At 50.7% G+C, this 21,242-nt stretch overlaps 2 protein-coding genes across 9 annotated transcripts in view; one reads left to right on the top strand and one right to left on the bottom strand.

Moving 5' to 3' along the window:
* Positions 1-11,119, bottom strand: part of GAK (cyclin G associated kinase) — a 53,074-nt gene extending 41,955 nt beyond the window's left edge. For 2 of the 6 annotated variants that reach the window (XM_023253370.2, XM_023253371.2), the window contains exons 1-4: positions 10,853-11,119; positions 2,444-2,505; positions 1,743-1,802; positions 721-835 (exon numbers count right to left, since the gene is read on the bottom strand). In XM_023253370.2, the coding sequence (XP_023109138.2) occupies positions 721-835; positions 1,743-1,802; positions 2,444-2,505; positions 10,853-10,997 (382 nt within the window). In that variant the 5' untranslated portion in view covers positions 10,998-11,119. The other 4 variants (XM_023253372.2, XM_023253373.2, XM_045056704.1 and 1 more) reach the window with 4 other exon arrangements.
* A 50-nt stretch (positions 11,120-11,169) lies between these two features.
* TMEM175 (transmembrane protein 175) overlaps positions 11,170-21,242 on the top strand; it is a 29,480-nt gene continuing 19,407 nt past the window's right edge. For 2 of the 3 annotated variants that reach the window (XM_023253377.2, XM_023253375.2), the window contains exon 1: positions 11,170-11,325. The gene's annotated coding sequence lies outside the window, so the exon portion shown is untranslated. Of the gene's footprint in view, positions 11,326-11,486; positions 11,796-21,242 lie in introns of those variants that run through there. The other variant, XM_023253376.2, reaches the window with a different exon arrangement.

Below are 21,242 nucleotides of genomic sequence, written 5' to 3'. Positions count from 1 at the left end.
CCGCCTTCTCCTCTTGCATCTCCACTCCTCCCCGCGCCTATGCTCACAGCCCCCGCCGTTCCCTTCTGTGAGTGCTCCTCTCGGCGCTCCTCTCGTGGGCACGGCACTCGGCTGGGCCGCTTGCTCCCCTTGGCCTGTGGCCACGGGGCTGAGGCCTCTTGTCTCCCAGCACGCACTAGCGGTGACTAACAGGCAAGCGCACCCTGCTTACGACAGCCGATGGCTCCCGCCTCTGGCTCCAGACAGTCCTGGCCAGGCGTCCGCACCCACCCGGCCCCACAAGTCCCGCCTCCACTCTTCTCGGACAACTTGTGCTGTCTGGCGTCGCACATCAAGACCGTGAGCTCCAGCGGGCAGGCACTCGCCGGGCTCACTGCCGCCTCACCCACAGAGCAGACGCTCCACGAGGGCGTGAGCCTCGACCCTCCCCGGGGCAGAGAGACTGCGCCCTGCCTGGGGGATCAGGCACGCCCCTCGCCCGCGCTCCCTTGGCACCATCCGCACACACTCACACGGCCACTCTGCCCCTACAGCTCTCTGGAAGGCGCCTGGGTCCCTCCTACTCCTGTGACGGAACTCAGGAGTCTAAGAACACGGGGAGTGCTTGACCTAGCAGGTCACGTGCCCTCAAAGGCCACGGCCGCAACCCCACCCAGTCCGTTACACCTGACCGCTCAACCATGTGACAATACTGCGGTCCAGACTCCAAGGAAACGTTACCTTTGCAGAGCTCGGTGAGCAGCAGGAACTCGGCCTGCCCCGTGTCCGACTCCTCCTTCCCTATGGATGCTGCAGAACAAAACTGGACAATATTGGGGTGGCCAGAAAGTTTTTTCTGCAGGTGTCTTGTTAAAGGAGAATGCGTAAGTCTGCACGTTTAAAAACAAATATACATGTGACATTAAGACACTAAAGTCAAAGTGTGGAATGAAATTACCTTACAGTCCCAGCACATCGGAGCAGAAAGACGGAGGGCAGTGGGGGGCGGGGGGGGGGTGGCGAGAAAGGCAGGCGGCAGGGAGGAGGGAGCGGAGAGGGAAGGTGGGGGTGAAAACCGCCACCACGCTGGCCACACGCACCTGACCACGGGCCAGGCAGGACAGCAGACAGAGGGCACGTGCGGGTGCAGGAGGCCACGGGTGTGAATGAGCCCGCCAAACCTCTGCAAGGCGAGAGCCCGCAGGCTCACGGTACACAGAGCTTCGAGAGAGAAAAGAGAACACGTTCTGACAGCAGAGGGCAAGAGCCCAGCTGAGGGAGAACATGTGCCAGAGCTGAGAGCCCGCAAGAGAAGCGCCACAGACCCACGAGCCGTGCACAGAAACCTGACAGCCTGACTGCCGGGGGGAGGGGGAGGGACAGAGGGGCTGCTGACCAGGAGGGACACGGAGGCCCACTAGAACCAGGCCCAGCAAGGGTCCCGGCAAGAGCCGGAGCAGCGGGGCACGCCACGCTCACTAAGGGGAAGACGGAAGGGCGGAGAGCAGGAAACAAATCCTGCATGAGCACGGAGACCTCCCGGGCCGCAAAGCCACTGAACCTCTGACTGTTACCCTGGGAGCGAAGGAGGAGGAAGGAAACCTTCTCCTACCAATACTCTACAGGCAGGTCCAGTGAAGGCGGAAGGCCAATTTTAGCGTGTCTGAAAGAGCAAGAGAGCGGCGCGGCGGCGGCGGGCGGCCACAACTCGACGCAGGCCTCCCCACGTGACCGCACGTGCTCTCGTCCCGGGAAAAGGATACCATGAAACAAACTTCCTGAATGATGGCTCTGTTCTTTTCCTCTTCGTTAGACAATAACCTCTGTATCGGGAAATAAACACAAAGATTAAGGAGTGTTTATCTTTCTATTCTACACCCAGGAGAATAAATGCGACGCATCTAAAAGCTTAACCTGCTTACCTGTATTTTAACATCTGGCCTGTGTAAAAATTTGACAGAAGGTTAAGACCCTTGAAAATGGTCTTTTATGACCCAAGGACACAAGAAAAATGAAAAATAGGAGGCTTTCTCCAAAGAGGCTACGGCCAAGTTAGAAAATCAAGGAAAATGGGAGAAGACGCCGGCAGAGAAGCGGGCCTCTGTTCCGAACCTCCCAAGTCAGGCAGCCCCTCAGCAGTAGCCCTGGCACCGGCACCTGCATGGCCCCAGGAGGCCCCCGCCCCCCAAGCTGTGGACACAGAGTTCACAGCAGTGGCTTTCAACCCCCTGCTATCCGTGGAACCCTCCTTCCGGCAGTCGGCACTGAGGTCGCCCCTCGCCACAAAGTCGGAAGCCACAGCTTAAAGTGTTCTGCAGCTGCTGATGGCCTCACCCTCAGAGGGAAAAAACAGGACAGACTATTAAAAAAAAAAAAAGCAAACCAAATACTAGGGATGAATCTCCGGAAACTTAGAGATCTACTTAAAACGGCCCAAACCCCACACAAATGCCGCCCTCGTTACCTTCAAGGCGTACTCTCTGCCACTTCCCAGGTCTTGAGCCTCATACACAAACGCAAACCCTCCTGAAAATTAGAAAGACGTACAGGTCAGTTCAGTGCTCTGACTTCCCTTGACATTAAGCTTCAAAAATACGTTCACTAAGTGAAATACAAACCGGGCTTGTGGCCAGCAATTTGCTGCAGAAACGACCCTCATTTATATGACGCTGTCTTTTAAATATCCCGCTTTGGGGACAGGAAGGAAATCAACACAGGAACAGAGATCAGTGGGGGAAAGAATGGAGAAAATCAACAACACCAAAGCTTCTGAAAGCCCACATTCTCTGAAAACAAGAAAATGAAACGGATAAATTCTAGATAAACTGATCACCGAGAGAGTGAGAGCAAGAAAGGAAAAATTAACACAGGAGCAACTACCCCCAGGACAGAAGGCCAGCACTGCCTTAATGCCCCAAAACGACTTTAAAGCACATCCAATATCACATGAACACAAAAAGTCCTTTTTTTAAATGTTTATTTATTTGGGGGGCGGGGGGTAAACGAGCAGGAAGGGGCAGAGAAGGGGACAGAGAATCCAAAGTGGGCTCCGTGCTGACAGCGCAGAGCCCGACGTGGGGCTCGAACTCACAAACCAGGAGATCGTGACCTGAGCTAAAGTCAGAGGCTTAACCAACTGAGCCACCCAGACGTCCCAACAAATTTTTAATTCTGGGTAAAGTAAAATTTCAGCATATCAAACCCAATGATATATGAAGATAACACACTGCGACTAAGTAAGAGTTGATTAAACATTTGAAAATCCCTGTAGTTCTCTTGTTTTTAGGTTTCATTTGCTTAGCTTCTTCTAGCTCCCCACGGTGGAAAATTACATCATGACACTAAGAGCTGTGAGCAGACACAAATAGTGACGTCACTCATATGAGGACTTTAAGAGACAAAACAGATGAACATAAGGGAAGGGAAGCAAAAATCACATAAAAACACGGAGGGGAACAAAACAGAAGAGACTCATAAATATGGAGAACAAACTGAGACTTGCTGGAGGGGTTGTGGGTGGGGGGATGGGCTAAATGGGGGATGGGCATTAAGGAGGGCACTTGCTGGGATGAGCACTGGGTGTTATATGTAGGGGATGAATCACTGGAATCTACTCCTGAAATCAATGTCGCACTATACGCTAACTAACTTGGATGTAAATTAAAAATTTTTTTTTAATTTTTTAAATAATAAAATAAAATAAGCAAAAGACACACAGAGACATTCCGCCCATGCAGGTGCATGGTCATCCTCCAGGAAGGTGCACCTGAAGGCACAATAAGGTATCAGTACACACCTGCTCGAATGATCAAATCAGAACACAGCACAAAACACTGGCAAGGCCACGGAGACACTGGGTGACTCTTTGTGGCCACAGATTCCACATGTTGAGCCCTAGCTCCCAGTGTCACTGGATCAGCAGACAGGGCGTTCAGGGAGGCAATTAAAGAAATGAGGTCATCATAGTGGGGCCCTGACCCAGCAGGACTGGGGTCTCTCTCCACCCACGTGCACAGACAAGGCGCCGTCTGCCGGCCACGGGGACAGGCGGCCCGGGAAACCAACGCTGCCAGTGCCATGATCTGGGACAGGAGCCTCCGGAACTGAAAACATAAATTCTTGTCGTTTATGCCTTGAAACTGTGCTGCTGTGCCATGGCGGCCTGAGCAGACTACCACACTCGTCTGCTGCTGGTCAGAAGTGTAAGAGGACACAGCCGCTCTGGAAACAGGCTGGCAGGTCTAGACAACAAGGTCTGCAGCTACTGCACAAGTCGGTCATCTGCACTCTTAGCCACTCACTCCAGAAAAATAAGAACCTGAACACGAGTGTTTACAGCATCTTTATTTCTAACAGCCAAAAACATCTGGAAACAACCCAGACGTCCTTCAGTGGGGGAACGGTTAAAGAGACGGAGCCACCCACACCACAAATACGCTTCACCAATAAAAATGAGATCATGGACACAACCACCTGGGTGGATCTCCAGACACTAATAGCAAAAAGGGCCAATTCCGAAAGGATACACACACAATGTCAAAACTGTAGAGACAGAGACCTGATTAGTGGCTCCCAGCGTTAAGAACATAGGTTTTAAGGGGATGGAAACTTCTGTGTTTTTGACTCTACTGATGTCAAGACGCTGGTCGAGACACTGACTAGTTTTTCAAGTTGTTACCACTGAGGGAAATGGGCAAAATATGCTGGTGCCATTTCCTAAAACTACAAATAAATAAACCCACACTTTTCTCAAAATTGAAAGTTTTCATAAAAATATTACTGCTGAATAAAACATCTCGAGAAACGAAAGGGCAGGCATTGCTAAGACGCTGCTGTATGCATTCATTCTGAGTATGTTCTGGAATTGGGAGACAGGCACAGGTACCTCAACTGTCGGGGCCAGACCCTTGCCCCTTGAAGGCAGGCTGGCCAGGGACGGCAGCGACCCCATCCATGGCTTCCCTCCTCCTCCCCACATGCGTGCACGCATGTCTGTTATATAAAATGCACGACTTGCATCTGGAATAAAAAGCTCCCACAACTCCTGCCCGATGGGAAATGGACAAGACTTAGGCATTTCACACACACACACACACACACACACACACACACACACACACACAGATATGTGACTGGTTAACAAACAGGAGAAAAGTGTTCACACTATCATCAGATAAATGTAAATCCCGTGCCAAGTAGACACCAGTGCACACACCTGTGGACACACACCAGTGCGCGCAGAGCTGAGGACGGGCACGCACACCCGAGGACACGCACCAGCACGCACACACCCGAGGACGGGCACCAGCGCGCGCACAGCCAAGGACGGGCACGCACACCCGAGGACACGCACCAGTGCGCTGAGGACGGGCACCAGCGCGCGCACCTGATGACAGGCACACACATCCAAGGACAAGCAACAGCGCGCACACACCCGAGGACGGGCACCAGCGCGCACACAGCCAAGGACGGGCACGCACACCCGAGGACACGCACCAGCGCGCACACACCCGAGGACGGGCACCAGCGCGCACACAGCCGAGGACGGGCACGCACACCTGAGGACATGCACCAGCCCGCGCACACCCGAGGACGGGCACCAGAGCGCACATCGAGAACAGACAGAAAGAACTGAAATGACGTTAAAGAACACTGGCGAGGGTGTGGAGACGGGAGCCCGGGGCCTGCCGGCCAGAGTGCAAATCGGCGCAGCCCTGCTGGAAAGCATTAGCCGTGTGCACGTAAAGTTCATCCTACATCCAACCCGTACCCAAAGATCCCCCTCCTGGGCACTTTACCTGAGAAAACACACTGCAGGCGAGTCAACAAACCTCAGAACCACACAGCTGGCCCAGAGGGGGCGCTCGAGGTGTGACGCCATGTGCATGACACTCTGGCAGAGAGGGGACTTGGAGCCAGTGGCTGGCTGGAGGCGGGGAAGGGGGCTGGGGGCCATGAGAGGCTTCCTGGGGTCACTCAGCTGTTCTCTATCTCTTCGGGTGGTTGGCTACACGGGTGTAAGCCTTCACCAAGGGAGTTCCATTCTGTAGATTTTTCTGCATGCCAATAATTTAAGTCGTTAGTTAAAAGAAACATAGGCATAGGGCATCGATGCACCATTCCAGAAGAGGAACCCGAGTAAGCTAATAAGCACCGAAAAACGCACCAACTCGTAAATCAGAGAAAGGCAAATCCACACAAGCCCACACGGTGTCTGCCCATCACCATGAGGATGGTGTGGGGACACTGGGGTGTGGCAGGCCTCCATGTAAGGTGGCGAACTGGCGGGGAAGACCGTGAGCACCAGGAAAAGATACGACGGCATGAGGAACAATCCGGGAGATTCACCACGTTTTGTCAGCACTGTTTCTAAGAAACGCTTTCACAAAAGGAACAGAATCCTGTTACCCACGTCACATCCTCACATCGGCACCACACATCTTCGGGGTACGTGACTATGCAGAAATGACCGTGCAGACGGCGGGAGTCCACAGAGAGGAAGAGGCCGAGCCATGGAGAGACAGACAGCAGCCTTTCCCAAGGCAACCTCCCCTCCCCCGGTGACCTTCGGGGAGGGTGACCTCCTCCCACAATAGCCCCCCACCCCGTGACCCCTCCACCATGACTTCCCCCCAAGGTAACCCCTCCCACGGTGACCGCCCCCATGATGTCCCACTCCAGCCACCTGCACCTCAACAGAAAGAAACTGGAGAAGTTACACACGTCTGCTGCTGCAGTCGCCCGAGGCACGGAGCAAAGGGCCTTGGCACTCGGCTCCCACCCTGGCTCCACAGCACCGCCCACTTCCATCTGCCTCAGACAGGTGCACTGCCCTTGCTTCCTTGACCTTGACGTCCTCCACGCCTCTTTCCCTTCAGGATGCACTCCACAGGCTGACCTGGGCCAACATGCAGGTGACCAGACACACTCGAGCAGATGCCAAGGAGGCCAGCCTCCCAGGGGCTCCCAGGCCCAAGTCCACCACTCACTGGCCAGAGGCTCTGGGAAGCTACTCCGGCCTTAGCTCAGCCACTGTCAGGCTCGCAGTCCATGTGAAGCACCGGGCACAGTGTCCACCAAATAGAGCTCCGTAAACAGTGTTACGCTGGTTATTATCATTTCACACTAGGTGTTCGTCACCATGGCTAAGGGGCTGATGACAAAGTCGCCAAGTCGCAGGTGAAGAGGGTGCGGTAAGGGGAGCTGGGAGAGGGCGACTGATCAGACGCAAAATCGGACGACACCACCCTGCATACTAGCATCAGTACCCAAGCTCTCACGGCAAAGACCTGGCCCCTCTGTGCTCTCAGGTGTCTGGAGAGAGGGCCACTCAGCACCCCTCCCCGGGTGAGAGTAGCCGTGGTGGGCGATGGAGAAGATGACCTGGAAGAAGGCCACCAAGCCGCAGGGCTCGGGGATCAGGCACGCTTCCTATGTGAAAAGAGCGACGAGCGATAAATGAATGTGCTGTGACCACTGATCATCTTTTAAGGTCAAGGAAAACGTCTTCTGCTGTGGACGCCTGTAGAGCGTGTCCTGACCCGACAAGTGCTCCTCTCCCTCCATCACGCCAACCTCAGTGGTTCCTGACACCCCCAACCAAGAGTCCTGTCGCACAGCCCCATGACCGTCCCTGTGCCCTGCCGGTCCCCACACCGGCTGCAGACAAGGAGGCAGAGGAGTGGAGGGCTCACGGTGAGCGCGCACTGTGCCCTCACGGCTTCTCAAGCCAGCACCGACCCCAGAGAACACAAGGGACCCGCATTAGGTTTATCAAAGACCACTGATACCACGCGTGGCACACAGCGTTCCAGCAAACAGATGCTGACTGAAATTTCACGTAACATCCAACCAAACACACGTGACTAGTTACGCATAAATGGCGGGGCGGCTCTGTGGCCTGGTTTCATCTTCAGAAGAGAAGCCCACACACCACCTCGTGTACCTCACTAGCAGTGCAGCCAGAGTGAAGCAGTCACGGGAGAGGTGGGCTCACCTTGTATGACAAAACCCTTGTCTTGGCTGTAGCCATCACCTCTGTTACCTCTCTTTTTTAAATTCAATTTTTAATTTTTACAGACAGAAAGTGAGAAAGCAAAAAGAGGGTACGTGAGCAGGGGAGAGAGAGGGATAGAGAGGGCGGGAGAGAGGGGGAAGAGGGGGGCGGGGGGGAGGGGGAGAGAGAGGGAGGGGGGAGAGAGAGGGAGGGGGGAGAGAGAGGGAGGGGGGAGAGAGAGGGAGGGGGGAGAGAGAGGGAGGGGGGAGAGAGAGGGAGGGGGAGAGAGGGAGGGGGAGAGAGGGAGGGGGAGAGAGGGAGGGGGAGAGAGGGAGGGGGAGAGAGGGAGGGAGGGAGAGAGGGGAGGGGGAAAGAGAGGAAGGAGACAATCTCAAGCAGGCTCCTCGCTCAGCACAGAGCCCAACACAGGGCTTGATCCCATGGCCCCTAGAGTCAAAATCAAGAGTTGGACGCTCAACCGACTGAGACACCCAGGTGCCCCGTTACCTCTTCTAACCGCAGGAAGCAAGCAAGAATGTGCAAAACCCAAAACAGGAGAACATAAAGACTGTATTCTAGAATCTGCTTGGACTCAGCATCTCTGATGCAGGTATCATTCCCACCAACTTGTTTTGTTTTTTAAATGAAAACTTAAAACCAACTTTCGAAAGGTTAGGAAGCTATCTGGCTCCAAGTTCTGTCCACAACCCATTTCATATCACAGATGCAAAAAACAATGCTTTCTTCCTACACCATTGACAGCAAAATGTGATGTACCGTAAATTCACCTGGGGCAACACCTGACACGAACTGATACAGGGCTATTTAAAGACTTAATCCCCCACAGTGAGGATACTTACCTAAGTACAAACATCTGATTTGATTATTATTATTAAATACATTCCCAACTCCTGTAGAAATATACAGGATATACAGGATGTCTATTATCTTCTGAACCCTAAATAATTCTAAAGTCGTCAACATCTGTACCCAAGGGACTGAGTTTGGAACTCCCCACGTTTACACAGGACAGCAAGAATTCCCATGTTCCAAGGCTGATGTTTTACATGAAAGACTTGACACGAGTTTCTCAACATTTCAGTTCCGAAAGAGGCTTCACAACTTTAAAGGCTACACGCCAGCTGTTACATGTATAAAGAGGAAATCTACAGCTCATAATTGTACTGGTTATGTTTATCTTCCGACTTGTCTAGATAGCAAAGGGAGTGCGTTCTTTTGCACAACCACATCGGCTGGTCCCATTTCCTTATTCTGCGTCCCGGTGTTAAACAACTTAACTGGTGACAGCTTCCTGCTCCACAAGACCCACCTCCCGGCTCTGATTACCCCTCCCCCTCCCCCACCCCCACCCCCAGGGCACATTCTCTCCCCTCTCACCTCAGTTTGGCCCTCTGGACCCCTCACCACTGCCTGTCCTGTCCCAACAATCCTTCCAGGGTTGTGCGGTCCTGTCATTAGAGGGTGTGTCTAATTTTAAGTTCCAGGAGGCAAAAACCACCTACTGTCCACTATGGATTTCTTAAAAAACAAGACAATTGTCTGGTATTTTCAGAATAAATGAATTGATGTGAGGGAACTCTCATTCTAACAGATACCACCCTTCAGAATGTTAATAGAGGTTCTGGCCTCACCTCTGAAGACCTTGGGTTGCTGTTTTTTTTTTTGTTTGCTTTTTTTTTACCAAATCACACCCAAAATCTGTTGCTTTTTTTTACCCACGTGGAAAAACAGCGTGTGCTGATGCTACAGCCAGAACATCCCCTCAGGCCTTTAGGAATAAGGTGAACGGTCAGCTGGTGTGGTTTCCTACCTCAAACTGAGCATAAACGGAAGTAGGGGTGGCCAGGTGACAAGCTAAACCTGAGGTCCGGAGAGCTACCGGACAGGTGGGCTCTCTCGCCCTGTACCACTCCCTCGCCCCGTGTTAATTCAGGGAAATGCCGTTCTGTTTCAGTACCAGCCCCAAAGACAACTGTGTTTAGCCATTAAGCATCCCAGCTAGCAAAATGTGACATACCCCTGTGGGCGCCCCCGACAAAATGTAAGGAAAATCCAGAAGAGAGAATGGGATCACATCGACGTTGGCAATAGTCTCTGTGTGAGGAAGAGAAAGGACATCAGGAAGCTGGAAACAGCAGGCAGAAACAAAGATGACTAAAGAATGGCCCGGAAATCTCTCCGTGCCTGACGAGTCCAGCCTGCAAGGTTCCATACAGCTCACAACTGCTGGCATGCCCTAGTTTACACGGACTCACAAACAGAGATCAGGGCAAAGTGAAGCTCAGGTGGCAAGAGGAGGGAGCTAGGCTGTGGGTCACAGCACCGTCTACGCCAACATCCAAGGAAGTCAGGACTGCAGCCATCCTCGCCAAGCTGCACGAGCACCCACGCCCAGGACCCTGAGAATCGAGGGGAGCTGGCCCGATGTCCGGAGATCCAGTGCTGTTCCCCCGCCCCCCGCCCAATGGCCCAAGATGTGAAAGGAAGGGCCATGACTCCCATAGGTTCCCTTCCTTCTGCCTCCACTGTGGCCCCTCACCTGCTCACCACCCCCTCCCCGCTGCCACGGCCTTAACTCCGGCCGCGGGCCAGCCCCACGCCTGCTCTGACTGCCACGCCTCCCACAAGGAAGTGCCCGGCCCTACGCCCGGCCTCACTCACCTTCGGCAGTCGCTCCGGGTCGGCCTCACCCTCCGCCCCCGCGGCGACCCTCCCCCATCCCCCGCCGCGCCGGGCCGACCCGCACCGGAATCAGCCTGACCCCGCCCCCTCCGGGTCGGCCCCGCGCCCGTCCGCCCCCACGCTGGCCCCCCACCCCCGGCGCCGGGCGCCCGCGCCCCCCGGCCCGGGCCTCACCCTCGGCCAGGACCCGCCGCACCCGCAGCCGCAGTTCGCCCAGCTCCACCGTCTGCCCCACGAAGTCGGTCTGGTCGCGGCCGGCAGCACCGCCCAGAGAGCCCGGGCCCGCCAGGAAGTCCAGCGCAGACTGCAGCAGCGACATGGCTACGGCCCCGCGGCGGGCGCCGGAGCGGGGAGCTCGGGGTGCAGCTGCGTCCGGGTCCGCTCAGCAACCGCCGGCCCCGAACCGCACCATCTTCCGCCCCGACGCCGTGACGTAGGCCCGCGGGGGGCGCGTCGCGGCCCGGAAAGACGCCAGCGCCTCACTTCCGCCGCGCCGGGTGTCGGCGCGCGCGCGCGCGGAGCGCAGGTGGCAGAGCGCGCCTGCGCGGCGCCGCGGGTCTCGTGAGGGGCCGGCGACCGTCCGGCTCGGGCGCCTCGCCGACCGGAGCGCAGACGCGCGTGACAGTGGCCGCGGCGACCGAGCGCAGGTAGTCCGGCTGCGGGCCCGGGCCCTGACGGTTCCCCACTCCCACGCGGTCGTTTCTGCGGAGGCTGCTTCTCAGGGCGCCCTGGCTTGAGTGAGCGCGGCCGCCCCCTGGGTGGCCAGTCCCGTGGGGGTGCGCGGCGCGCGCGAGGGGCTTGCGGGCCGCGGGCGGGTGTCGGGGAACGCTCGAGCGACGTTTCGTTCTGCCTCTTGGAGGTGGAAATCTCCCGCGGCGTGCCGTGAGTACGATTGCGAGCCCCGGGCACGCTCCCGGCTTGCCGTGGCGGGGAGTCCACAGTAAGTGTCTTTTTTAAAAAAATGAGGTGGTTGCTACCAGAAGACTGAAAAACTTAAGTTAAACACACACGCGCGCGCGCGCGCGCAACAGTTTGCCAGCTCCTGTAGGAAAATCCGGTCTGGCAGCCTTGGACCCAGACCCCGAGTGTCACCACTCACCCAGAGCTGCCCCCTGAGGTAAGACACCAGCGTTTGCCTGGCCCGCTTGGCTCTTTGTGTCTGTCACCTGGCTGGTTCGGGGAGGCGTTGAAGGTTGCAGCCCCCTCTGTGTTCATCGTCAGCCTGGAAGCCGGCGTCTCCGTTCTCTGCGATTTCAAGTTACTAAAATTGTGTTTCCAGACGAAAGGGGCTCAGGGGCTTAGTTCACACCGTGCTGGCCTGTACGTAGTGGCTTATTTTTTTTATTGTTTTTTTAATGTTTATTTATTTTTGAGACAGAGCATGAGCAGGGAAGGGAAAGAGAGAGAGAGAGAATCCGAAGCAGGCTCCAGGCTCTGAGCTGTCAGCACAGAGCCCGACGCAGGGCTCGAACTCACGAACTGTGAGATCACGACCTGAGCCGAAGTTGGCGACTTAACCGACTGAGCCACCCAGGCACCCCTGTAGTGGCTTATTTTAACGCTCCTGCGGGACCTCGGACAAAAAGGCACCACATGGTCACTCCCCGCCCTGCGGCCTGTTTCTGGGCACGGGAAACATGGCCGACGGTATCGTCACTTGGCCAAGGCCGACGGGTGTTGCCGCTAGGATTCCACCCACGTCGTGCCTTTTCCACCCAGGGCGTTTGTCTGGTGGCGGATCGCGAGGGTCGGGCTCAGGAAAGCAGCCTCGCGAGGGACAGGTGCTGGGACGTCCTCGGCTCGTCGCTGGCAGTTGGCGGTCTTGAGAGCTGAAGGGAGCAGAGCCGTAGGCAGGCAGAAAGGTGTTAGAACATTCAGAGCACAGACCAGCCTGTGGGCAAGGAGCCGCCAGGGACGCGGGGAGAAAACCGCAGGCAGGAGCGTTGTGTCATGGGAGTCACGGAAAGACGTCTCCAGGGGCAAAAAGCCATTTAAAAGTCAAATAGAAAAACACAAGATTTCCACCGGGTTTAGCAACGATGAGGTGATCTTGGTGATGGTGTCAGGAATGGCTTCGGTAGACTGTTGGGGTGGAAGCTGCAGGTCACGATAGGTGCGGGAAAAAAGAAAGGAGAGAGGTGAAGAGGGGTGGACAGTGGAGGCGACTCCAGAAGTGGGGGTGGGGGGCCTTCAGATGGGAGACCCTCGAGCTGCTGGAAGCTGGCGGGAGGGAGCCAGCGGAGGAAGTTTGCTGGTGCGGAGGAAGGGGAATAATGAAGAAAGCCTCCAGAAGGTAGGAGGGGAAGGACGTCCGGAACGCAGGGCCGTAAGAAGACACTTTGCGTTGTGGACACAGGTGACGGCGTAGGTGATAAACGCTACGTGTTTGTCGCAAGTGAAGGGATTCTCTGATGGCTTCTGTTCTCATGAACGAGGAAGACTAAACGCCTACGGAAAAGGAGAAGGGAGGTGAGAGAGCTGAGGTTTGAGCAGCGTGGAAAAGATCCAGCAGAGCTGCTGGGGTAACCCTAGGACACAAGTCACTGGAAAGCTGAGAGTTCGAGGGTTCCTTTGAATTTGGAGGCCATGAGTTGATCCTCACGTGACCTAGGATCAGGTGGAGATTTCTAGATGATGGAATTGCCCTGGAGACCACCGTTTGCTCAGACTGGTTATTTCGGGAATTCTTGCGGAGCACCTCGATACACTGACACCGCACAGTCACTGTAGTAACAACAGTTAACCTGTCTCCACGCCACGCTTCCTTCCTGGGCTCTTAGGCACCTGTCGCTCCACATCTCCCCTCATACCCGTGTCTAAAACTGAATTTATGTCTTCCTCTGCAAGCCTATTTCTCTGTAGATTTCACAACAAAGAATACTGTCCGAAATCAAGAGGATCATTTCATGGGGCTCCTGGGTGTCTCAGTCAGTTGAGCGTCCGACTTTGGCTCAGGTCAGGGTCTTATGGTTTGTGGGCTTGAGTCCTGCGTCGGGCTCTGTGCTGACAACTCAGAGCCTGGAGCCTGCTTCCGATTCTGTGTCTCCCTCTCTCTCGGCCCCTCCCCCACTCACTCTCTGTCTCTCTTTCAAAAATAAACATTAAAAAAAGAACTCTTTTGGGGCTCCTGGGTGGCTCAGTCAGTTGAGCATCCGACTTCAGCTCAGGTCATGATCTCATGGTTTGTGAGTTCGGGCCCCTCCTCAAGCTCGCTGCTGTCAGTTTGTCAGCACAGAGCCCGCTTCGGATCCTCTGTCCCCCTCTCTCTGCCCCTTCCCTGCTTGCGCTGTCCCAGACTAAATAAATATTAAGAAAAAAAACTCTTTAAAAAAAGAGGATCGTGTCATAATGATGAACTGGTACATTCGTCAAAAAGACATAATAACCCTAAACAGTTTTGCATCTAATAATAAAACTTTAAAATACATGAAGCAAAACCAGGTTTTTTTTTTTTAACAAAATCCAGCTGTAAATTTAAGTTGTAGATTGTAGCTGGCGATTTCAATACCCCTATCTTAATAAATGATAGAACAAGTATCAGAAAATCACCGAGGATATAGTTGAATGATACCATCAGCCAACTCGACCTAATGGACATTTGTAGAACACTTTACACAATACCAGCAAAATATACATTTTCAAGTGTATATGTGAAGAACATTTACCAAAATGGATAATATTCTGGGCTACAAAACAAGTATGTTCTGGGGCACCTGGGTGGCTCAGTCAGTTGAGCATCTGACTTCAGCTCAGGTCATGATCTCACAGTTTGTGAGTTCAAGCCTCACATCGGGCTCGCTGCTGTCAGCCTGTCAGCTCAGAGCCCACTTCAGATCCTCTGTCCCCGCCCCCCACTTGTACTCTCCTCCAAAATACTTAAAAAAAAAAAATTATGTTCTATGACCACAATGAAATTAAGTTAGACATCAGTAATAGATATTTGGAAAACCTGAATATTTAGAAGCTAATAACTCATTTCTAAATTACCCATGGGTCAAAGGAGAAATCAGAAGGAAAATTAGAATTTTGAAGTGAATGAAAATAAACGTGCAGCATTTTAAAATTTGTGGAATGCGGCCAAAACGCGACTAGAAGATAGTTCTCAGACCAATAATTTCAGCATTCATCTAAAAAAACAGGAATAATAAGCCAATGAAATCCAAAGCAAGTACAGAAAGGGAAATAATAAATGTCAGAGTGGAAACCAATGAAATAGAAAATAAAAACAGAAAATCACTGAAAGCAAAAGCTGATTATTTGAGAAGATCAACACGATAGAGAAATCCCTGGTCATATGGAACCAGAAAAAGAACAGACAAATGATTAATAACATGAATAAGAGAAACAATGACAGAGGAGCTCCTGGGTGGCTGAGCTCCTGGGTGGCTCAGATGCTTAAGCATCTGACTTCAGCGCAGGTCATGATCTCACGGTTTATGACTTCGAGCCCCTGCTTCGGGGAGTAACAGAAAGAGGGAGAGGGAATCCCAAGCGGGCTCTGCACTGTCAGTGCGGACGCCGATGCGGGGCTCAAACTCACAAACATGACCCGAGCCAAAACCAAGAGTCAGACGCTTAACTGACTGAGCTACCCAGGTGCCCCTTAAAACACTTTGTAGCACTGGGTCATGATCTCACCATTTGTGAGACTGAGCCCCACATCAGACTCTGAGCTGACAGAGTGGAACCTGCTTGGGATTCTCTCTCTCCCTTTCTGCCCTTCCCTGCTTGTGTGTATACTCTCTTGAGCAGGCGTTCTATCTCAAACTTAATAAAACATTTTTTAGCAAGTTGAATCCCAACACTATGAAAAGAATATTGCATCGTGACTAAGTGAGGTTTTTCCCAGGAATGCGAAGTTAGCTTAGCATTTGGAGATTGATCAATATAATTTACACTATTAACAGTTAAAAAGACTACATGGATCATCTTTTTTTTTTTTAATTTTTTTTTCAACGTTTATTTTTATTTTTGGGACAGAGAGAGACAGAGCATGAACAGGGGAGGGGCAGAGAGAGAGGGAGACACAGAATCGGAAACAGGCTCCAGGGTCTGAGCCATCAGCCCAGAGCCCGACGCGGGGCTCGAACCCACGGACCGCGAGATCGTGACCTGGCTGAAGTCGGACGCTTAACCGACTGCGCCACCCAGGCGCCCCATGGATCATCTTAATAGACACAGAAAAAAACATGATAAAACCCAACATCCATTCCGGTTTTAAAAAAAAAAAAAAACCTGCTAGCATACTAGGAATGAAATGAAACTTCCTCAACGTAATAAAAGCAGTTATGAAAAACCTACAGCTGGTGTATAGAATGATGGAAGACTGGACCCGAACAAGCCAAAGTTGTCAGGTCTCACCACTTCTGTTCAATATCGTGCTAGATATTCTAGCCAGCGTATTGGAGCAAGAAAAAGCTTCCAGACTGAAAATAATGAGTAAGTTTATTTAGGAAGATGACACGATCATTCACATTCGCTTGCCAACCTTGGTACTATTGACAGATGATTCCTTGTTGGGGTGAAGATGTGCCATTGTCTAGTGCATTGTTGGACATTTAGCAGCACCCTATCTCTATCCCCTAGATACCATTAATACACGTCACTCGTCACAACCAGAGATGCTTCCAGACATTGCGAAATGTTCCTTGAGGGGCAATGTCACCCTCAGGAGGGTGGAATCTACAGAAAGCTACTAGAACTAGTGAGTTCAGCAAGGTTGCAGGGTGCAAGATTAATATGCAAAAGATAAGTCACGTTATTTCTAGATAACTGGCAACAAATACGGGAAGTTGAAGTTAGGGGGAAATGCCATTTACAACAGCATCAAAAAATACTAAATGCTGGGGTTCCTGGCTGGCTCAGTCAGAAGAGAGTGCGACTCTTCATCTCAGGGTCATGGGTTTGAGCCCAATTTTGAGTATAGAGATTACTTAAGTAAATAATATTAAAAGTATATTAAACTTTAGAAAATGTATTAAATGCTTGGGATAAATCTGAAAAAAGATACATAAGACTTGTGCACTGAAAACTAAAACTCTTGACTGAGAAAGACCTTAATAAATGGAGAGAGTATACCATATTCATAAACTGGGAGATTCAGTATTGTTCAGACTGATTCTTCTCAGATTGATTATAGATTCAGTGTGACTGCTGTCTGAATCCCATCAGACTTCTTGTAAAGATTGGCACACTGCTTCTAAAATTCATTTGGAACTGCAGAAGAGGGAGAAGAGTCAAGTTTGAACCTTTGTTCAAATCTTGTGACTTTTTTTTTTAATGTTTTTATTTTTGAGAGACAGAGCATGAGCAGGGGAGGGGCAGAGAGAGAGAGGGAGACACAGAATCCGAAGCAGGCTCCAGGCTCTCAGCTGGCAGCACAGAGCCCGATGCGGGGCTTGAACCCTTGAACCACAAGATCATGACCTGAGCCAAAGTCAGATGCTTTAACTGACTGAGCCACCCAAGCGCCCCTCAAATCATGTGACTTTCATTGCCTGACTTCAATACTTTTTATAAAGCCACAGTAATCAAAGTAGTGTGGTGTTAAGATACGCAAGTAGGTCAATGCAACAGAATAGTCAGAAATTGGCCCACAAGTGTATATAAGGTCGATTGATTTTTTTTAAATTTTTTTTTCAACGTTTATTTATTTTGGGGACAGAGAGCATGAACGGGGGAGGGGCAGAGAGAGAGGGAGACACAGAATCGGAAACAGGCTCCAGGCTCTGAGCCATCAGCCCAGAGCCTGACGCGGGGCTCGAACTCACGGATCGCGAGATCGTGACCTGGCTGAAGTCGGATGCTTAACCGACTGCGCCACCCAGGCGCCCCAAGGTCGATTGATTTTTTAAGATGTTTATTTATTTTGAAGGGAGAGGGGCAGAGAGCAAATCTCAAGGAGGCTTCCTGCTCCACGCAGGGCTCCACACGGGGCTCGATCTCATGACTACGAGATGACAACCTGAGCCAATATCAAGTTGGATGCTCAACTGACAAAGCCCCCCAGGTGCCCCAAGGTCAATTGATTTTTGATAAAGGAATAAAAGTAATTGAAGGAAAGGGAGTCTTTTCAAAAAATGATGCTGAAAAAATTGGATATTGTATGTTAAAAATTGTTAATCCGTTATCTTTAAAAAAAATTTTTTTTTAACGTTTATTTATTTTTGAGACAGAGAGAGACAGAGCATGAACGGGGGAGGGGCAGAGAGAGAGGGAGACACAGAATCGGAAACAAGCTCCAGGCTCTGAGCCATCAGCCCAGAGCCCGACGCGGGGCTCGAACTCGTGGACCGCGAGATCGTGACCTGAGTTGAAGTCGGGCGCTTAACCGACTGAGCCACTCAGGCGCCCCTGTTAATCCGTTATCTTGCATTATGCAAAAATTAACTCAAAGCGTCATAAATCTAAATGTAAAACCTGAAACCATAAAATTTCTAAAAAGATGTATGAGAATTTTTATACGATACTGAAGCACAGTTGAAACAGTTAACCTGGACTTAATCAAAATTAAAAAGTTCAAAATATAGTGTTGAAGACATTCTTAAGTAGGTGAACGCAGTCAGACTGAGAAGGCCCCACAGTGTATGGTTCCAACTACAGGACACTCTGGAAAAGGGAAAACTATGGGGACAAAAAAGATGAGTGGTTGCCAGGGGCTTCTGGGGCAGGGAGGGATGACTAGGGCAGGACAGGATTTCCAGGGCAGTGAAGCTTCTGAATGGTGCTATAATGGTGGATACAAGTCCTATGTGGTCAAAACCCGTAGAACTGCGACACGAAGTGAGCCCCATTGTGAGGTATGCACTTAGGCTGATGGGGTGTCAGTATCGGCTCATCAGCTGCACCAGCTGCACCGCGCGAATGGGAGATGTTAATAACGGGAAACTGGAGGGGGGGTGATGAGGGCATATATGGGAACTCTACTCTCCGCTCAACTTCTCTACAAATCTAAAACTACACAAAAACACAGCCCATGAGGAGCACCCAGCTGGCTCAGTCTGTGGAGCCTGTGACTCTTGATCTTAGGGTCGTGAGTTCAAGCCCCACATTGCATGTGGAGTGTACTTAAATATGTTTTTAAGTAACCTATAAATTTAATACATATATGTAAACATATATAAATACATACATGTGTGGATAGTGTCACGAGAATGAAAAGACCACCCAGAACGGAGAAAGTATTTACAAATCACGGAATGGACTTGTATCCGGAATGCATAAACTTTACCTACATCTTGCATACGTGCGTGCATACGTGTGGATATACCCAGAGCGTATATATACAGCAGACATATAAGGAAAGCACATAATCTGTGCATAATCTTCACGGTAATTTCTGCACTCCTGAACAGGCACACACGAGTCTGGGATTTAGTCCTAACGTATTCAGGTGCTTCTCCTAGTTTGAGTTTGGTGCTCCAGCCTTACCAAACTCTGCACTTGGCTGCACACCAAGCTGTTCCCAGTTCCTTTTTGTCTTTCAATAATTCTTACAGCATTGTTTGAGGATTAAAAGCTTCCACATACAAAGTACATGGGACAAGTCTTGGCATATAGTAATTGATAAATGTCACTCTCATTGTTGTCATTTGTCATCAATATTTGCAGACTCAGCTCTAGCATGTCCCATTCTGCGAGCTTTCCCAGACTCCATGCTCCCATGGCACCCTAATGTGCTCATCTCCTGCCCTGTTGGTTGATTGTCCTTTTTATCTCTGCCTGCAGCGCTTAGCACAGTGCATAATGCCCTACAGGGCTGTAAGCCTTCAGTTACCTCCTTTCACATGAAATTTCAGCTTCTCCTACTATTCCCATAGGATTTTAAAATTCTTTAGTCTTTTCTGTCTTAAAAAAAAATTCATGGGGGCGCCTGGGTGGCTCAGTCAGTTGATCTCAGGATCATGAGTTCAAGCCTCACGTTGGGCTCCACACTGGGAGTGAAGCCTACTTAAAAAAAAAAAAAAATCCCTCAACTCCATGCTCCTCTGCTTTGTCTTGTATTTTTTCTTTTATTATCAGGAGTCTTAAAAACTTGCGTGTTGGGGCGCCTGGGTGGCGCAGTCGGTTAAGCGTCCGACTTCAGCCAGGTCACGATCTCGCGGTCCGTGAGTTCGAGCCCCGCATCAGGCTCTGGGCTGATGGCTCAGAGCCTGGAGCCTGTTTCCGATTCTGTGTCTCCCTCTCTCTCTGCCCCTCCCCCGTTCATGCTCTGTCTCTCTCTGTCCCAAAAATAAAAATAAACGTTGAAAAAAAAAAAAAACAAAACAAAAAACTTGCGTGTGACGAAAGTAACATGTTTTGAGTACTTATGCTAGGCACTAGTATTTTTTTAACCTTGGTAAAATACACATGATAAAATTTACCATCTTAACCATTTGTAAGTGTACAGTTCAGTGAAATTAAGTATATCCACATGGTTGTGCAACTATCCCCACCATCCATGCATAGAATTCTTCATCTTGCAAAACGGAAACTGTTCCTATTGAACGGTAACTGTCTTCCTCCTGCCCCACCCAGCCTCTGGCAATCACCATTCCACTTTGTCTCTATGAATCTGACTACTCTAGACCTTGTGTAAGCAGGATCTCACATCCTTTTGTGAGTGACTTATTTCTCTTAGCATAATGTCAAGCCTCATCCATATTGTAACATGAGAATTTCTTTCATTTTTAAGGCTGAGTAATATTATGTTGTATGTGCGGATATACCACATTGCGTTTAGATGCTCATTGTAGATAAGCACTTGGGTTGCCTCTGCCTTTTGACTATTGCAAATACACTGCTATAAACGTTGGTGTACAAATGTATGTTCAAGTCTCTGCCTTTAATTCTTTTGAGCATATACTCAGAAGTGGAATCACTGAATCATATGCTAATTCTATGTTTAAGTTTTGGAGGAACCAGACTATTTTCCATAGCGGCTGCACCATTTTACATTCCCAACACAAGTATGCAGAGGTTCCAGTGTCACCACATCCTCCCAGCCCTTCTTAATTTTCATTATTTATTTTTATTATAGCCATCCTAGAGGATGAGTATCTCATGACTTTGATTTACTTTACTACAACCTACTAATGTTGAACATCTTTTCATGTTCTTATTGGCTAGTATATCCTCTTTGGAGAAATGTGTATTCACATCCTTTGCCCATTTTTTGAATTGGGTTGTCTTTTTACTGTTGAAATTTAAGGGTTCTTTATATATTTTAGATGCTAAACTTTTATTAAATATATGATTTGTAAATATTTTTTCCCATTCTGTGGATCATCTTTTCAATTTATTTTTTGGGTTTTTTTTTTTTTAACGTTTATTTACTTTTGAGAGAGAGAGACAGAGTGTGAGCAGGGAGGGGCAGAAAGAGAGGGAGACAAAGAATCCGAAGCAGGCTCCAGGCTCTGAGCTGTCAGCACAGAGCCCGATGCGGGGCTCGAACTCACAGACCGCGAGATCATGACCTGAGTGGAAGTTGGACGCTTAACCAACTGAGCCACCCAGGCACCACTCGTCTTTTTTATTTCTTAATAGTGTCCTTTGAGGCAGAAAAGTAAAAATTTTGATGAAC

This window comes from Felis catus, chromosome B1 (assembly GCF_018350175.1).
Source record: "Felis catus isolate Fca126 chromosome B1, F.catus_Fca126_mat1.0, whole genome shotgun sequence".
Lineage (NCBI taxonomy): Eukaryota > Metazoa > Chordata > Mammalia > Carnivora > Felidae > Felis > Felis catus.
The sequence above is the reverse complement of the archived record's forward strand: the minus strand, read 5'-3'. Positions and strand labels throughout refer to the sequence as shown.